This window comes from Heterodontus francisci, chromosome 1 (genome assembly GCF_036365525.1).
Source record: "Heterodontus francisci isolate sHetFra1 chromosome 1, sHetFra1.hap1, whole genome shotgun sequence".
Lineage (NCBI taxonomy): Eukaryota > Metazoa > Chordata > Chondrichthyes > Heterodontiformes > Heterodontidae > Heterodontus > Heterodontus francisci.
Window position 1 is genome coordinate 276,476,079 of NC_090371.1, and position 20,073 is coordinate 276,496,151.

The 20,073-nt window shown below is 42.7% G+C and overlaps 1 protein-coding gene across 1 annotated transcript in view; it reads left to right on the forward strand.

Annotated features, from left to right (window-relative positions):
• Positions 1-20,073, forward strand: part of LOC137376922 (multimerin-1-like) — a 69,211-nt gene that overhangs the window by 42,134 nt on the left and 7,004 nt on the right. The window contains exons 6-7 of the mRNA XM_068045880.1: positions 1,870-3,867; positions 14,943-15,089. Coding sequence (XP_067901981.1) covers positions 1,870-3,867; positions 14,943-15,089 — 2,145 coding nt within the window. The remainder of the gene's footprint in view (positions 1-1,869; positions 3,868-14,942; positions 15,090-20,073) is intronic.

Below are 20,073 nucleotides of genomic sequence, written 5' to 3' on the forward strand. Positions count from 1 at the left end.
AGCACAGAGCCGACATTGCCTCGTTTCATAGTCAGATATGTTTGTGACCCAGGGCTCTAAAAGGGCTGGGCTATCAAAAGACTTTGGAACTGGAAATTGTTGACTAAGATTTTCATTGTTAGAGAATTCCTAAGATAAGAAGGTGTGTACCTCATTTGATTTAAGAGACATTCAACATTGTGTTGTGGAGATTGCTCCTTTTTTGCAGAATGTACTCATTCTGACTCAATTGCTTCATAAGGTGTGGTATATAAATTGGAAAACACAAAATCAAATCTATTTCATCTCCTTGAAACACGGTGCCATTCAAGGTGACCGGAAACACATTGGAATAGACAAGCTATGAGCATGGTTTGTGGGAAAGGAGAAAAAGAGGAAACTGGAGCAGAATTAATATAGTAGAAGGAGATTGGAACCAAAACAGGCATCACAGGGAGTGGAAGGTGTGGGGGGAGGTGGAAACAAAATGGAACAAACAGGGTCACAATAGGAACAAGTGGGAAGGAAATGAAGGAGAGGAATATACAAAGGTCACTATCGGACAAAAAAGAAGAGATAAGGCAGTATTTTTAAGCAAAAAAAGAAGGCTAAACTTGAGGTTTACGACAAAGGCTGAATAATTGAGAGAGTCCCAAAAATTTACAGCAGCTGGTTGGTGACGCTTTGGGACCGTACCTATTCTGATCCAGTCAGACAGTGCAACATTATTTAATGAGAATTACTGGAAAAACAAACAGGGGTGGTGGGGTGGGGGGGTGGTTCAGTCATTGTTAGTGTCCTGTAGGCATGAGTCGCTCCTTCGGAGGGTGGGGGAAGGGGGGTAGTGCAAGCATCAACTGATTTGTCACAAGAAATTCCCTTCAAAATATAGGAATTCCAACAATGTGATAGGAAAACTGACATACTGCAAAGATCTGAAATCCCTTTGTCATGTTTTGAGGTTTTTAAACCACTTTTTCACAGAAAGAATTTGGGAAAAGTCTTAATTTTAAATGTTTAGCATTAAAGCAAAGTGCATTCACACAAGTGATAAAAATAAACAGAGAGATAAAGGATAGTTAAAACATTAATTTCCCCAAATACTGTAAGCTATAGTCAGTTTAGTAGTTTGTTACACTAGCAGCAATGATATAATGACCGGATAATCTGTTGACTGAGGGATAATTACTGGCCGGAAACCAGGAGAACTCCCCTGCTCTTCAAAAAGTGTCGTGGGGATCTTTTATCTCCACTTGAGAGAACAGATGGGACCCCAGTTTAACGTCTCGCCCAAAAGATGTCACCTCTGACAGTGCAGCACTCCCTCAGTACTGCATTGAAGTGTTAACCAAGATTATGTGCTCAATTCTCTAATGCTTTGGTCAAACCCATGACCTTCTGAATCGGGGATGAGCATGCTTCTACTGAGCCATGGCTGACACCTGTATGCTATCACTGAGTTATTTATTGGATAGCCCCTTGATATGAGATGCTTGGCCCAGTTAGGGGAGCAACCAGCATTGCTGTATCTGCGAGGATATCTAAGGCGAGACTCCAAACTTGTAGCATTCTCTTTAAGCGAAACACGTGTGTGCCTCTCTGTAATGATAGAATCTGAGAAAGGCACAGCTTTGAAATGGACCATTTCTGAGAATCCAATTTCATTAGGAAAGTTGTTAATTAGGGGGAAAAAAACATGAGTTTCGCCTCTAAGGATGGCAAAGAGGGATTTCCTGTGTTGGGGAGATAAAGTTGACGCAATGAAGTAAAACCTGATTCATTTTGCTTGATTGGCAATCGACACACAATCACCATATTAGTGATTTTTCTACCAATGACTTGTCAGAGAAGAACCACTCCTTTACATCGACTTTAATTTCTTTGTTTCAGCAACAAAATCGAAAGGGATTCAGGAGCTGGTGAAAGAACTTGTAACACAGCAACTTCAGTCCTTTCAAAACAACATGCAGGAGACGGTAGCTCAGCTCTACACAACCATTTCAGGTTTAACTGAGGAACTTGAAAGCACCAAAGAAGCTATCAGTCAGTTAAATGGCACCATTTTGTCACTATCTGAGAATTCCCACTCCAAAACACTGAAGCAAAATCCTGCAACTGGTACTGAACTCGAACAAATTAGAGAGCAAATGGAAGTGCTCAGAGCTGAGGTATCAGTGGCATGCAATAACTCATCTCAGGAGCTAAATGAAAAGCTCAAGTCTCTTCAAACAGAATTGGAAAAGGAACGCAGTAGGTTTGGCACTTTCTTTGAAACTATGAACCATACCTTTTCAGAGGTAAGAGAAGTTCAGGGGATGCTAGTCTCCAATCAAATGTTCCCAGATGTCACCATCTCCGAGGAAGAAGGAAGCCAGAGAGAGGAAACCTTCCAAAAGTATTTGTTCAATATCACTGAAAATGTCAAAATGCAGGGCCGTATAATATTCCAGTTGTATGCTGAAGTAAATGCACATGAATTACAGCTCGTCAACTTAACTCATTCAGTAAGCAGCCAGAAGGACATGGTGACTGGAGCTTGCCAAGAGATGGTTGAAAAATGCAAAAGTAACTCGGACATCCGGCTGCTCCAAATAGAGAGTCAAGTGCACACCTTAAACATGACATTCTCTGACACCTTCACTTCCTTAGATGACATCCTGAACTCAATGAATGAGAGAATTAGCAATTTGTCATACGATATCGAAATCCTTCAGCCTGTCATTGAAGGGCAAGTGCCTCTTGTTGAAACAGATACCGCTGACCGTGGTGCTGAAGTTGTGGCCCTCATAGAACGATTGGACAATCTCAATTTCACTGTGGACGATTTAGTTGCATTTGTCAAAGGTGCAGCTGAAAGTCGACCGCTTGGAAATCAAAACCGAGCTGGAGTTGAAACATTCAGGGGGTTTCTGGATGAATGCCGCCTTGAAATTGAGGATGGTTTGAATGATACGATGATGGTTATGAACGATGCTGTAGATTCCATGAGAGATGACTTTTACATCCTGAAAAATAATGTCACTGATCTAAGGCGATATGTTTTGGAACTGTATCACAAGAGCATTAAAAAGCAGAGTGATGTTTTGGCTGTGATCCCACAATTTACTCAGTTGAATGCCTCCTTTATGGTGCTGCTGGATGACATGGTAAGACACCAGAATGCTTTGGAAATGATGGGTGCCCTTCAGGATATAAGAGACAATGAGATAAGTGGGCTTCCAAACCTAATGATTTTGTCTCAGTTGTTGAATAGAACTGTAGCCAGAATTGAAGATCACCAACAGATGATCCACCATCTGGAGGAAACTATCCTTCGTTCCCCTCCAGACACAAAAGACTACGAATCACGTATTCTGACACTTGAGTCACAGCTGAGCTCTTTAGCAGCGAGATCCAAATCTTTACTGAAGACTAAGAAACCCAAAATAGCACAAGGCAAAGTCCAGCTCGCTCCTCCAAAGTATCAGGAGCTGAGCCGCAAAGTGTCAGGATTGCAGTCCAAATGGATTAACCTGAATGACAGGCTCTCCCGAATGAAAGAGGCAACAGGGCAAACCTGGGGATTTTGTCAGAACCTGTCTCTGTTGGTAGCTCAGGTCAATGCCAGTATTCCACAGACTGCAATGCCGATGGCAAAGCCAAACATCACAGCCCTTCAAGAAGACCTAAGAGACTTCATGAAGTCTATCAGTGAGGCCACTGTGGAGTTCTTTTTCACTAATATTACAGTGTTTATGGATAGGGCCATTTCTAATATTGTCAGAAATATTACAAAGATACAGAAACAAATTAAGCAGTTGTACAAGAGATCAGGAGCCATTAATAAAACCAACATCACAATCAGTACTGGGAGAAGCCAACGATATGCTGACAAGAATATCGATCCAGGTAACCACGATAATTTATTATTTTTGTTCCTTGCTTTCATGCACTACTGATGTCTATGCAGTTACTGAGCCAGAGAAGAGAGGCACAGATCATTCTGTGATTGAGACCCAAGTTATTGTTACTGGGGCCTCAGCTATTTATAATCTATATTAATGACTTAGATGAAGAGACAGAGAGTAATGTATCTAAGTTTGCTAATGATACAAAGGTAGGTGGAAAGGTAAGCTGTGGGGAGGACACAGAGAGGCTGCAAAGAGTTATTGACAGGTTAAGTGAGTGGGCAACAAGATGGCAGATGGAGTATAATATAGGGAAGTGTGAAGTTATTTACTTTAGATGTAAGAATAGAAAAGCAGAATTTTTTTAAAAGGTGAGCAACGTGTAAGTGTTGATGTTCAAAAAGACTTGGGTGCGCTCGTACAAGGAACACAGAAAGTTAGCATGCAGGTACAGCAAGCAAATGGCATGTTGGCCTTTATTACAAGGGGATTAGAGTACAGGAATAAAGAAGTCTTACTACATTTTCACAGGGTTTTGGTGAGACCACATCTAGAGTAGTGTGTTGCAGTTTTGGTCTCCACATTTAAGAAAGGATATACTTGCATTGGAGGTGGTACAGCAAAGGTTTATTAAATTTGTCCCTGGGATCAAGGGGTTGTCCTCTGAGAGGCTGAGTAAATTGGGTCTATATTCTCTGGAGTTTAGAAGAATGATAGGCGATTTCATTAAAACACACAAGATTCTGGAGGGGCTGGATAGGGTAGACACTGAGAGATTATTTCTGCTGGTCGAGGAATCTAAAAAACGAGGGCCCAGTCTCAGGATAAGGGGCCGATCATTTAGGACTGAGATGAGGAGAAATTACTTCACTCAAAGGGTTGTGAATCTTTGGATTTCTCTGTCCCAGAGGGTCCATGTTCGTATTGAATGGCAGAGCAGGCTTAATGGGCCATATGGTCTAATCCTGCTCCTATTTCTTGCGTTCTTGTGTTCTATTGTGTTAACTGACGAACAAAAGATACACCGAAGCAGGCAGGAAGTATGTGTATAACAGGACAACCGTCATAGCAGCAATGCGAAGGATGAGTTAATTTCCAGAACAAGGGGGAATAATCTTAAAATTAGAGTTCGGACATTCAGGGATGATATCAGAAAGCACTTGTTCACACAAAGGGCAGTAGAAATCTGGAACATTCTGTCCCAAAAGTGCTGTTGAGGCTGGGGGTCAGCTGAAAATATCAAAACTGAGACTGATGGATTCTTGTTAGGCAAGGGTATTAATGGTTATGGAAACAAGACGGAGTTAAGATGCAGATGAGGCATCATCATCTAAATTGAATGGCAGAACAGGCACAAGGGGCTGTTTGGTCTACCCTATTACCACATGTAGTTGGTTATACAGAATCATGCACTATTTAATGCTTTATGTATACAGTATTTGTGCCCATCCTACTTTTAATCGATTGGGGTAGAAATTCAATGTTGTGTTTGTTTTATGGGCATAAAATGGGTGTAAAAATGCCAAATTTAGTGGCAGAAAGGTGCACGCCTGATTTGCATGTGTGCTGTGGTGTCTGTTAAACTTGGTAGGGTCTTTCTTTAGGTGGCCATGGTGCCTGAAGTGAGCACAAGTCATGTTTCAATTTCGAAATGAGGCTGCTGTTCCCATTTCCGAATCTGTTTGTGTAATTGGTTGAAAGTGTCTAGATGTTGCATGCAGCAATTATATTTCAGGTCCGACAGTGGCCTAGGCAGCTGCTCTTTGAGGAAGAAGCCTGCAGGTTTTTTTTAAAACTTACCTTAAGGTGCAGCCGAGGAGAGCAGGAGAGCTCCTCTTGCCTCCACATTAAGTTTGTGGCTGCTGTTGATTTGTGATTGGCCCTCTCCCAATTACCTTCCCTTCCTCTCCCATTGCAGGCTCAGTGGATGCCTCAAATTTATTAGGCCCCGTCTGGTGAGCTGCAGCTGGGTGCCCAACTGACACTTGAACTTGCTGGCATTATGATGACTAGGCCTGAGGACCAATTTAGGATGCCCCTTGGTTCTTCCTATTCTGGTGCACTTTGCTTGGATTTGGGACTGGTTTGGGTCACTAATGAGTTTCGACCCTATTTTTCCCCCAGTTTGTTCAATTTCATTGACTTCTGTTCTTTCTGGAACCACTTATCCTCCAATAGGCATCCTGCTCAATATAAAGGCCGAGAATAAAATAATAAATAACAAGCTGGCCTTCTCCAACAGAATATTCCAGTCTGTGAAAACCTTCTTGTGCACTACCAGCGCTGCTTCCTGATCATGCCACCAGGTGGAGCGCTTGAGCAGTGTAGGAAGTCACTCTCCTGGTCCAATTTTTCTTGCTCTTTCGTAGATAACCAGGTGAAGTTTGCTTAAACTCATCCTCTTAGGAAATCATGATAATGAATGTGAGTCAAGACCAGGGCTCTGAAATCCCATGGGCCACAATTCCGGCTCCTATACAGCCAGTGGTGCCCTTCAACACTGACCCCATTGGCACCTGTGTCACATTATAGGAATGTGAGAACAGAAGTAGGCCATTCAGTCCCTCAAGCCTGTTCCGCTACCATTCTATTAGATCATGGCTGATCTGTATCCTAATTCCATCCACCTGCCTTGGTTCCATACCCCCTAATACCCTTGCTCAACAAAAATCTATCAATCTCAGTTTTGAAATTTTCAATTGACCCCCAACCACAGCAGCTTTTTGAGGCAGAGAATTTCAGATTTCCACTACACTTTGTGTGAAGAAGTGCTTCCTACCATCACCCCTGAATGACCTATCTCTAATTTTAAGGTGATGCCCCCTTGTTCTGGACTCCCCCACCAGAGGAAATCGTTTTTATCTATCTACCTGATCAAATACTGTAATCATCTTACACATCTCAGTTATATTTCCCCTTAATCTTCTATACTTGAGGGAAGACAAGCCTAGTCTATGCAACCTGTCCTCACAATTTAGCCCTCTAAGCCTTGGTACCATTCTGGCAAATCTGCTGTATGCCCAACAAGGCCAGCATATCCTTCCTGAGATGCAGTGGCCAGAAGAGGGACCTGCAGGTTTATAAATACATTGTGGGTTCATCAGGGGTCCAGACCATGATCCCAAACTACACTCCCCCCACCAGCCCCCCCACCTTTCCTCCCCAATACGGCCTACTTCCACAACTAAAGACGCCACTATGCTTGGCATACTGATACCCAAAGCTATGCTGGATTCTTATGTGCCCAGGAGGCTCCCACAATGCCCGGAATCTATGGGTCCCGAAGGTGATTGTTGCTATCTGGAAGACGTCAATCTTTGGAATTCTCTACCCCAGACAGCTGTGGATGTTCAGTTGTTGAGTATGTTCAAGATGGAGATCAATAGATTTTTAGACACTAAGGGAATTAAGGAATATTGAGAAAGGGCAGCAAAGTGAAGTTGAGGTACAAAATCAACAAGGATCTTATTGAATGGCGGAGTAAACCTGAGGGGCCACAGGGATTACTCCTGCTCCTATTTCTTATGTTGTTCTGGGTCAGCTGAGGGATGTCAAATTTGCCTGAATTTTTGGCCGAGCTGCCAAATCATGACAAAAAACTGCTGGGTTGGGGTGACAGGGCATAGGTTCACCTCCAGGTGAGTTTGTAATTGCAGTCATAACACCAGAAACAAATGACGAGCAGAGACCAAATATATCTCAACACCAAGAACAACTTGCATTTATATAGCGCCTTTAGGGTAGTAAAATGCCACAAGGCCCTTGGAAGAAGTATTATCAAACAAAGTTCGAGACTGTGCATTGTAAGAAAATGTGGGGACAGGTTGGTCATCGAGGTAGGTTTTAAGGAGCATCTTAAAAAAGGAGAGGCAGAGATTTAGGGAAGGAATTCCAGAGCTCAAGGCCGAGGCAGCTGAAGGTGCAGCGACCAGTGGTGGAATGATGAAAACCGGGATGCCCAGGCCAGAATTGGAGGACTGCAGAGATCTCGGAGGGTTACAGAGTTGGAGCAGATTACTGAAGTAGGGAGGGGTAAGGTCTTGGAGGAATTTGAAAACAAAGGGAAAGATCAAGAAATGTTTTTTTCTTTCGTGGGACGTGAGCGTCACTGGCAAGGCCAGCATGTTGCCTATCCCTAATTGCCCATGTTAACTGAGTGGCTTGCTAGGCCATTTGGGGGTGTTACCAGTCCCACGCCAGTATTTCAAACAGCCATCTGGATTATAACTGGCAGGAATAATGGGGGTAGGCTGTCTGTCTTATCAATGTTACAAGGCCCAACGAGACTTGAAGTTAAGAATGTTACCAAAAAAAAGTTTGATGATGGGTGAACTCATGCAATTTTCTTTGCATATCAATCACAATGAATGTTTCTTGAAAGACAGACTTGTATTTTATAGTGCTTTTCACAACCTCACAACGTCCCAAAGCACTTTACCGCATTGATGTACTCTGGAAGCGTAATTACAGTTGTAATGTAGTAAATGCAGCAGCCAATTTGAACACAGCAAGCTCCCAAAAACAAAAAAAATGAGATAAATGACCAGACCATCTGTTTCAATGATGTTGGTTGCAGAATAAATATTGGCCAGGATACCTGAGAGAACTCCAATGCTTTCCTACAAACAGGACCTTATTAACTTTTACATCCATCTGAGATGGCAAACGGGGTCTTGTTTTAACATCTCATCTGAAAGATGACACTTTGTAATGTAGGAAATATTCTTTAATGCAATGTTTTTGTTCCTTGACGCTGGTGGGACTGCAGTAGTTTTATCAACACATAGCATAGCAGTGACTCAGACCACCTCCCCCCCTGCACTCTTCCTTACTGTGTGCACTGTTTACCCAATGAAATCTCCCACTTGAGGGAAGTTCTGCCATAGGTTACTAGTAGGAGAAATCAACCTTCACATTATCCTTGCATTCACATAGAGTCATCCATTTGCAGTGCAAACAGCATTAGTGTCAAACAGCGGGCAGTTCCTTTTAAGATAATTTACAGCTCAAAATCGTATTTGCCATCAGCAAACTGATGGTGATTGAAGTGCGCTCTGTGACGGAATGCCTTAACAGAAAGAATACAGATGCGCTCACCTCGGTAATATCAAGTCCTGCTATGTCATTTCCAAGAAAAGTCTCTTTTCATCTGTTGTTGAGTTCATAAGACAGGTTGGAGGGGAGGGGGATTAGACGCAATTGGGGCGGCACAGTGGCGCAGTGGTTAGCACCGCAGCCTCACAGCTCCAGGGACCCGGGTTCGATTCTGGGTACTGCACTGTGCGGAGTTTGCAAGTTCTCCCTGTGTCTGCGTGGGTTTTCTCCGGGTGCTCCGGTTTCCTCCCACATGCCAAAAGACTTGCAGGTTGATAGGTAAATTGGCCATTAGCAATTGCCCCTAGTATAGGTAGGTGGTAGGGAAATATAGGGACAGGTGGGGATGTGGTAGGAATATGGAATTAGTGTAGGATTAGTATAAATGGGTGGTTGATGGTCGGCACAGACTCGGTGGGCCTAAGGGCCTGTTTCAGTGCTGTATCTCTAAACATAAACAATTATCAGCATCCTTGGCTGAGAGATTCATGGGGCAGTGCTTGTACGAGCTTCAAGGAAAAGAGGCTGATGGAATATTGGCCTTTATATCTAGGGGACTAAAATACAACAGGGTAGAAGTCTTGTTTCAGCTATACAAAGCCCTGCTTAGACCACACTTGGAGTACTGTGAGCAGTTCTGTGCACCACGCACTAGAAAGGATATATTGGCCTTGGAGGGAGTGCAGCATAGATTTACTAGTATGATACCCTGACCACAAGGGTTAAATTACATGAGAGAATTACACAAACTAGCATTGTATTCCCTGGCACTTAGAAGGGTAAGCAGTGATTTGCTCTACGTTTTCAGGATAATAAGGGGAACAGAGAGGGTAGATTGGGAGAAACTATTTCCGCTAGCTGGGGTGTTTAGGACCGGCGGCATAGTCAAAAAATAAGAGTAAGACCTTTCACCCAAAGAGTGGGAGAAGTTGGAACTCTCCTGCAAACAGCATTGATGCTAAATCAATTGTTAATTTTAAAGCTGGGATTGGTAGATTTTTGTTAACTGATGGTATTAAGGGGTATGGGCAAAGGTGGGCATTTGCAGTTAGGATGCAGATCAACCATGATCTTATTGAATGACAGAACAGGCTCATGGAGTCGAATGACCTCCTCCTGTTCTTATATAGACTGGATGAGGTATCGTAACCATAAGCAAATTGTTTAGTTTTGTTTTAAAAAGAAGCTAAAAAAAGGTCATTAATTTCCAGCAATGACAACAACAGCCTTCATTTATATAACGCCTTTAACCAAGTACTCACAGGAGTGTAATCAGGCAAAAATTGACACTGAGCCAAAGAAGGAGACATATGGATAGTTGACCAAAAGATTAGTCAAAGGGGTAGGTTTTAAAGAGAGACTTGAAGGAAAAGAGAGAGGCAGAGAGGTTTAGGGAGTTTAATCCCTAGGCAGATGAAAACCTGAAACCCTGAAATGCACTATATAAATGCAAGTTCTTCCTAGTTCATACAATTGCAAGTTATTGGTATAAAGTCCCAGCACCATTTTACCATTCACAATGCCCGTCAAAGACAAAACACCAATTTGCAAGGATTCTTGTGATCAAGCATGGAATCAATACAATAATAAATGAATGGAATTAATAATTGGGCATTTTCTCCAAAAAGCAGGTGATCTCCTCCACCAGATTGCCACCCAGGCTGTGAAGAGGAAAATCTATCCCAGTGTGCTTTAATATTTTTCTCTCTGCCTGACAGCTCTGTTTGAAAACATTTTTCTTGGGGGATGGAAGAAAAAAATCTTACCTGCTCTCAATTCTCCCTGCGGGATAGAGTGCCTGTCATACATCCGCCTTGAAATCACAGGCACAGTGTTATTGAAGCTGGAATTACAATGTTACCGTGTGAAGTTTGTAAAGGACTGACCTTGCTTTGAAACCAGATGTTAGTACACCGATCCATCACAAGAGAGTTACTGAAGAACTTCTGGATTTTGCAGCTGCCCTGATATTAAAGCCTTGTCATATTTTATTATAATTGCGATAACAAATTGTGTCACCTGCAGCACTCTCTAAGAGAAAGACAGCAGTGATATAAATTGCATCATTACAATGCACTCACTATTGATCATATCTGCAGTTAGTACTGAGCTGTATAGCGGAAACACAAAGGGCAGAATCATATAGTAATAGTTTATTTTCAGGATTCGGGACCATTTCTGGGTCCCGACCCCACCCAGGTCTACAGTGTGAGCTCCGGCGCGATCTTCTGGGAGAGGGCCTCCTAATTGGCCGCCTCTGCGTCCACTGTTCAATTAAGGATGGTGAGTGGGTTCCTGAGACCGCAGGCCCAATCAGAGTCCCTGCAGGTTTAGAAAGCTGGCAACCCCACCGGGAGAGAGGGGCACTGCTCAGGCAGAAAGGAGAACGCGAGGGAACCTCAAAATGGAGGTGCGCTCTGAAGCGTCCATAAATGTTCAAAAGTAAAGAGAACTGAAGCCAGAAGGCCCTTCAGACTGGAAGGGAAACTCCTCTGGTGGATTCATTTGGGTTGTGGGTATGGCCTTTCATACCCAAGGTCCCATCATTGGGGCATGGATCCTTTGCTCCGATGTCCCCCTACCTGCCGCCAGACTCGGCACTCAGCGGGTGTCCATTTCGACACTGGGAAGATCCCAGCGGTGTCCTCCCTGTTCCCTTCGTGAGTCCCTTAATTGATCAGTAGTGGCTGACCGCTGCTGCTGGGTGAGTAACTGCTGCCAATGTTCACCAGCCTCCGGCAAGATTGCTGGGAGACAGGAATGCGATGGGGTGCTGAGCCAACACCATGTCTCCAATCGTACTCCCAGTTCCACCTTAAACCCACCTCTGTGGGACCAGGAAGCTTCCACCCAAAGAGTTCATTTACTGAACTGATCCGTAACTTTTGGTCATAGATTGTTTCTGTCAACCTGTTGCGAGGAGACATAATTGTTAGTCTTTCATGCTAGTTTGATTAATGTTAATACATTATTAATGACTGGTAATAGTGAAATACCAACCATATATGCCTATGGCCTGCATATGATATGTGAGTTGACTTATTTGAAACAAAGCTGTGGGATCATTAAGATTTAGTCTGTCCTGTTCTCTCAGAGGGCAGCATCTTCAGGGAAGGAAGATATATTGCCAGAGTAAGCAGCAGTGGATTTGTTAATGGTAGCACTTTATGGAGGAATAACATCATTGAGCAACATCTGTAATGTTCTCAAGGAAGGGAACCCACATCACTTTCCCTTTGTCACCTGTGACTCAGTGGGTAGCACTCTAGCCTCTGTGTAATAAGGTTCTGGGTTCAAGTCCCATTCCAGAACTTGAGCACAAAAATCAAGACTGACACTTCAATGCACGACTGAAGGCGTGCGGATTCGGTGTCAAATTGAGATCCAGTGTACCCTCTCAGGTGGACTTAAATAGTCCTAGTGGGCTATTTTGAAGAGATCAGGGAGTCATCCCCGGTATCCTGGCCAATATTCATCCCTCAATCAACAACACAAAAAAACCAGATTATCTGGCCATTACCCCATTGCTGTTGTGGGAGCTTGGTGTGTGCAAATTGGTTGCCACATTTCCTATATTATAAAAATGACTACACTTCAAAAGCACTTTGGGATGTCCTGAGGTCATGAAAGGTGACCTATAAATGCAAGTCTTTCTTTCTGCTTCTCTGCTGTAGTCTCTGTGCAACTCTACATAGTTTTTATAGCAAGGTTAATAAAGACAGAAGTCTGAAGATTGGACAATCAGCAGGAAAAAGGAGAGGGTTCGGGGATGTGAATAAAGATGTGATCACAGGGGAAAGGCGGAGGTGGGTTTAAAAGATTGGAAGAGGTGTGACAAGGCGGAAGTATTTAGGAAAAGCATTCCATAATGCAGGATACAAGTGGCGGAAGACTTTGTCACCAATAATGGTGCAGAGGGATGTAGGGCTGGACAACATTTCAAAATCAGGATAAATGAGGCCATGGGTGAGTTGCTAAACAGGAACAAGAATCTTAATAGAATTACCCAGACTCTACAGCACAGAAGCAGGCCATTCGACCCAGCTGTTTCATGCTGGTATTTTTACTCCACACAAGCCTTCTCCCAATTTAATTACCTCTTGTACGGGCTGTTACATCCATCAATCATTTAACTTTCTCAAAAATTTAGTGACGAATAGATGGTCAAGGATAGATCATAGGGGCATCCTGGAAGTATATGGCCAGAGTTTTATAAATGCATTCTTGGGCATTGCTTGCATTCATTGCCCATCCTTTGTTGCCCTCAGAAGGTGGTGGTGGGCCTTCTTCTTAAACCACTGGTGGTTTATTAGAACCAAGTGGCTTGCTAGGCCACTTCAGAGGGCAGTGATGACTCAAGCACAACTTAAGTCACACACAGGCCAGACCAGTCTAGGACGGCAGGTTTTCTTTCCCAAATGACATTATTGAACTAGATGGGTTCTTATGACAATCTGATAGCTTCATGATCAAAAGCAGCATTTTGAATCCAGATTTTTAACAAAATTGAATTCAAATTTTCAAACAAAACCAAACGCTGCAGATGCTGGAAATCTGAAATTAAAACAAAAAATGCTGAAAATACTCAACAGGCCAGGCAGCAACTGTGGAGAGAGAAACAGAGTTGACATTTCAGGCTGATTACCTTTTTACCAGAACTGGGAGAAGTTAAAGCTTCAACAGTTTTTAAGGAAGCCAGAGAAAAAGGAGATGGGGAGGAACGAACAAAGGGGAAGGTCTGTGATAGGACAGGAGGACAAGAGTGATTAAATGACAAAAGGGATGGTGATGCAAGGCAAGCGGGGTGGTAAGGAGACAAGTACAGAAATGAAAGATGGGTTGAGAGGAGGTATAAGTGGCAACAGCAGGCCCATTACCAGCAACTCATGTCCTCTGGAATGTTATTCCAGGCCTTTCGGGTCCTGGACCAGTAGGAGAAGCTATTCCAGTTACTATGCTGGCTATGCTGAGATAGGTAAGAATGGAACTATGGGAGGCTGCTAACACAGAGATGGATTATAGAGAAGTAAGTGAGCACTGAACCATAAGCAAAGGCTGTGGAGGGAACGAGATGGGATAACATGGAGAGTTGGATGTTGTTGGTTACTTTGAACAGGCCAGTTTTGTTGCCCTGGGCAGGGATGGAAATCACACTGAAGCAATTTGAGCAGTAATTAATGGTGGATGTGGCTGCGGAGTTGGGTGGCATTATATTGTGGGAAATCTGCAATTTGTGTTCAACCAAACAAGAACTTATATTTGTATAGTACTTCTAATGTAGTAAAATGTCCCAAGATGCTTCAGAGGAGCATTATCAAACAAAATTTGGCATCGACCCATATTCGGACAGGTGGTCAAAAGCTTGGTCTAAGAGGTAGGTTTTAAGGACGCCTTAAAGGAGGCGAGAGAGGTAGCGAGGCGGAGAGGTCTAAGAAGGGAATTCAGAACTTAGGGCTTAGGCGATGAAAATTAGGGATGTGTAAGAGGCCAGAATTGGAGGAGCACAGAGGTCATGAAGATTGGTAGGGCTGGAGGAGGTTACAGTGATAGGGTGGATGAGGTCATGCGGGGATTTGAAAACAAGGATGAGAATTGTAAAAGCAAGGAGTTGCACGCCTGGCAGCCAACATAGGTCAGCAAGCACAGGGCTGTTACTACACTTTCTGTAAATGTTGAAACTACAAGGCTGAACTCGAAATAAACATCTTCACAAGACTTTCCAATGGCTGCATCCTGCTATTATATCGACTTAAGCTTCTACACAAAACCAACTGAGTACATGGTAACTGTAGTTTTGGGGGAGATAATCAGCAGATTCAGTTATGCTGATGGCTGCTTCAGAGAGCAAGGGGCATGCTGTCAGAAGAGGGTGGCATCTATGGAGAAAGATGAATGTTTTCAAAACTTCTCTGTGCTAATGGAAGTGAAGAACCATCAAATCCTAATGTTTATTATAATGACTTTTGTCAAATGTATTTGCAGTGGAGTCTGTCAGCTGTAACAGTAGTCCATGCCAGAATGGTGGTACGTGTATTAACCAAAGAAAAGGCTTTGTGTGCGCTTGTCGTCCCCCATTTGGTGGTCCCAGCTGTGACATAAAGCTACTGGATGAAAACGCCTTGAAGACAGGTGAGGTTCTTCGATTTTCCATTTATATGATACTCCCAGCACAGTAGACAAGGCCTGGCCCCTGGAGAAAGCAACAGGAGTTTATCTTTAGCTAATGAATTTTCCAACTGAATGGACCAAAATGAGCCCTTTTTACAATAGTGCAATGGGTTGTTGCATCAATAGAATACTCAATACCCATTAATAAGATTTCAAGTGTGTAGTTTCAAATACGCCAACTATTCCAGTACAAAGGCACTGTGGAACAGTCAAACCCTTAAGTACAGCAAACTGATTAAATCACATTGGAAGTAGCCCAGATAGAGTCTGGTTCTGTATGAAAAAACATACAGTAAATTTTAGACAACATTTTTACTATGCTATGTATTCAGCATTTTGTTCACACTCTGAAGCAAATTAAGCAACATCTTGAATGTATTCCAAATGCTCAGTTAGTGACATTGATATTGCTGATTCTGAACTTTTACAATTTGAGCATTTGTATTCAACTTTGAATTCACTCTTCTCATGTCCTCCCACCCCTTCCAAAATGAAACACAGTGACTCATCATTTAAATTCTAGAAATGTATACTAACAGACAAAAGGTTAGCTTGTATCTAACACAGTGGAACTGAGAGACATATAGAGCAGACTGGTTAAGGATAGCAGGTTTCATTCCCTAAAGGACATTCATGAATCAACTGGGTTTTGACAAGAATCTGACTGCAGCATACTCACTTCTTTACCAGGTTTTTAAAAAATCTGAATTATCAAAGCGCCGTGCGGGATTTGGATTCACATTCTCCAAAGTCTAACCATCTCTCCTTGACTTTCAATAGGATTACTATTGCTGAATCCCCCACAATCAACATCCTGGGGGTCAATAATGACCAGAAACTTAACTGGACAAGCCACATAAATACTATGGCTACAAGAGCAAGCCAGAGTCTGGGTTTTCTGCTGCAAGTAACTCACGTCTTGATTCCCCAAAACCTTTCCACTATCTACAAGGCACAAGTCAGGAGTGTGATGAAGTAGTCCCCACTTGCCTGAATGAGTGCAGCTCCTACAACACGCAAGAAGCTTGACACCATCCAGGGCAAAGCAGCCTGCTTAATTAGCACTGCGCATAATTAGCACTGCATTCCTCCACCTCAAACATTCACTCCCTGCATGATCAGCACACTGTTGCTGCAGTGTGTACTATCTACAAGATGTCCTGCAGCAACTCACCAAGACTTCACTGACAGCACCTTCCAAAGCCATGACCTTAGAAAGACAAGGGCAGCAGGTACATGGAACATAGCTGCAAGTTACCCTCCAAGTCACACACCATCCTGACTTGGAAATATATCATTATTTCTTCATTGGCACTGGGACAAAATCCTGGAACTCCCTTCCTAACGGCACTGAGGGTGTACCTACACCACACGGACTGCAGCAGTTCAAGAAGGTGGCCACTTTCTCAAGAGCAATTCGGGATGGAAAATAAATGCTGGTCTTGCCAGCAAAGTCCACATTCCATGAATCAATAAAAAAAATCCATGCTGACACTTCAGTGAGGTATTGAGGGGGTGCTGCACTGTCACAAGTGCTGCCCTTCTGAAGAGATGTAAAAAATCCCATGGTGCTATTTAAAAAAGAGTAGGGTAGATCTCCCCAGTGTCCTGACCAATATTTATCCCTCAAACAACATTACTAAAACAGATTATCTGGTCCTTTATCTGATTATTGGGAGTGGGATTTGATGTGTTTGTCCAAGTTACAGCAATGACTACACTTTCAAAGTACTTGTGTGGCTCTGACCCTTTGTCTGAATGCAAGTTTTAGTGAAGTGCTTTAGAACATCCCGAGGATGTGAAAGACACAATATAAATAAAAGCCATTTCTTTCCATTGTACATTTAGTGCATCTGTATCATATCTTGCTCTAATATTTTAATGCATATATTTTAAACGTTTAAGGCTTCCATTAAAATGGCAAAGGGATGATTTGGGTCCAAGTGCATTGAACACTGTATGATAACATAACAGTCAGTAATTGGTATCCGTGTATTGCCACCAAAATGGGCACTTCAGATTAACAGCCTCTTACACTATTAGGAAATGAATCATTTTAGGTGAGGCAATTCCAATTCTAAACCACCAAGGAAACTATGGTCTCATCCCAATCACCATTATCTGAAAGATAAGGAGAGTGATTGCAACCTTCCAGGGGCACATAAATGGCATATCCTGCTGATGAAAATCAGGGTAATGAAATTATAAATCCTAAAAAAAGGAAAAGGTAACAGTTTTGGAGGCAATGCTTTGTGCCTGAAGACATGTGACACCATATTGGGTTTGATGATCTGTTGGTGTCACGCCAGTCGCCTAAAACATGCTCCTTACATATGTCAATAAAGGTCCAATGCCTTCTTTAAGATCTCCCTCTACTCAGTTTTACAGACTTAGGAATCATCAGCAATTGCTGTGGCTAAGCAGTGGGCAGCAACAAAAAGGCAAGCATTTTCTTCGAGTTTGATGCAGAGCTGAGAGAACTCCTCATGACTCTGCAGCAGTCCTGAGGGATGCAGCCAGCTCACAATCATCCAATCCTCCCTTTGTCCTCCCCACTCATGGACTTACTTATCCAGTTTATTGAAATGAGATCTGAAGCTCCAATTCGGGTGAAGCTTAGGCCTCCCGGTTGGGGCACAAGTGTCTCCACACTGTTACAACTCAGATAGCCAGCTATTGAAGAGTAGAACTGGGGCCTAGCTTTTACGTACTTATACAGGCTTTTATTTACAGGGACACACCTTACATTTCAACCACCTCCAATCCAACAACCACAGCCTACTCCTATGTATATGAGCACAGGTGAATCCCCAGTTAATGTCCACCACCTGAATACAATTCAACACCCAATTAATATACAATTAAAATGCACCGTTGGTTCTGCGCCTGAAAATTGGTCAAAACAATTTCTACCCCAGTTTCTCTTTAAATTACTGGGGTTCTAAATCCAAATCATTCATTATGGACTAAAATCATAACATTGTTGAATAAAAACAGCTGAAAAGGAGGCCATTCGGCCCATCGAGTCCATGCCAGCAATTTAACTAGTCCTACTCTCCTGCCCTTTCCCAGTAACCCTGCAATTTTTTCTCTTCAGATGCTTATCCAATTCCCTTCGGGAAGCCAAGATTGAATCTGCCTCCACTACACTCTTAGCCAGTACCTTCCAGATCCTAACCACTCGCTGTGTAAAAAAGCTTTTCCTCATGTTGCCTCTAGTTCGTTTGCCAATCACCTTAAATCTCTGTCCTCTGGTTCTTGACCTTTCCACCAATGGGAACAGTTTCTCTCTATCTGCTCTGTCTAGACCCCTCATGATTTTGAACACCTCTGTCAGAACTTCACTCAACCTTTTCTTCTCTAAAGAGAACAATTACATTTCTCCAATATATCCCTCATACCTGGAGCATTTCCCAGGAATCTTTTCTGCACCTTCTCTAAAGCCTTCACATCCCTCCTAAAGAGTAGTGCCCAGAATTGAACACAATACTCCAGTTGAAGCCAAAATAGTGTTTTATAAAGATTCATCATAACTTCCCTGTTTTTGTACTCTATGCCTCTATTTATAAAGTCTCAGATTCCGTTTGCCTTATTAACCAGTTTCTCAGCCTGCCCTGCCACCTCCAATGATTTGTGCACATATACCCCAACGTCACTCTGCTGCTGATCCCCCTTTAGATTTAAACTCTTTATTTTGTATTGTCTTTCCTCATTATTCCTACCAAAATATATCAGTTCACACTTGTCTACATTAAATTTCCTCTGCCATATGTACACCCATTCCACCAGCCTGTCTATATCCTGTTGAAGTCTATGCTTAACTTCCACATAGTTCATAATACTTCCAAGTTTTGTGGCACCTACAAATTTTGAAATTGTGCCCTGTACGTCAAAGGCTTAAGTCATTAATATATATCAAGAAAAGCAGTGGTCCTAGTTCCAACCCCTGAAGAACCCCACTGTATAGCTTCCTCCAGTATGAGAAACATCTGTTCACTACACTCATGTCACTCAGCCAACTTTGTAATCATGCTACCACTTTCTCTCTTATTCCATGGGCTTCAACCTTTCTGGCAAGCCTACAATGTGGCAATTTATCAAATGTCTTTTAGAAGTCCATATACACTACATCAACTTCATTACCTTCATCGACCATCTCCGATACCTCATCAAAAAAACTCAATCAAGTTGGTTAAGCATGATTTGCCTTTAACAAATCCAAGCTAGCTTTCCTTAATTAATCTACACTTGTCCAAGTGACTGTTAATTTTGTCCTGGATTATCGTTTCTAGACGTTTTCACCATCAAGGTTAAACTGACTGACCTGTAGTTGTAGGGCTTATCCTTACACCCTTTTTTGAACAGGGATGCAACATTTACAGTTCTCCAGTCCTCTGGCACCACCCCTCTATCTAAGGAGGATTGGAAGATTATGGCCAATACCTCCGCAATTTCCACCCTTGTGTTCCTCAGCATCCTTGGATACATCCCATCTAGTCCTGGTGTCTTTAAGTGCCTCATCTTTATCAACTTCAGCCCATCCTGTATCACAACTACTTCCTCATTCACTATGACACTGGCAGCATCTTCTTCCTTGGTAAAGATGGGTGCAAAGTACTCATTTAGTACCTCAGCCATGCTCTCTACCTCCATGCCTAGATCCTCTTTTTGGTCCCTAATGGCCCCAGCCCTCCTCTTGTTACCCTTTTACTACTATATACCGATAGAAGACTTGGATTCCCTTTTCTGTTAGCTGCCATTCTCTTCTTACACTCTCTCTTTGTCTCTCTTATATCTTTCTTCACGTCCCCTCTGAAATTTCTGTATTAAGCCAGGTTCTTACTTATATTATCAACCTGACATCTGTCATGGGCACCCTTTTTCTGCTTCATCTTACTCTCTATCTCTTTTATCATCCAGGGAGCTCCTGGCTTTGTTTGTCCTA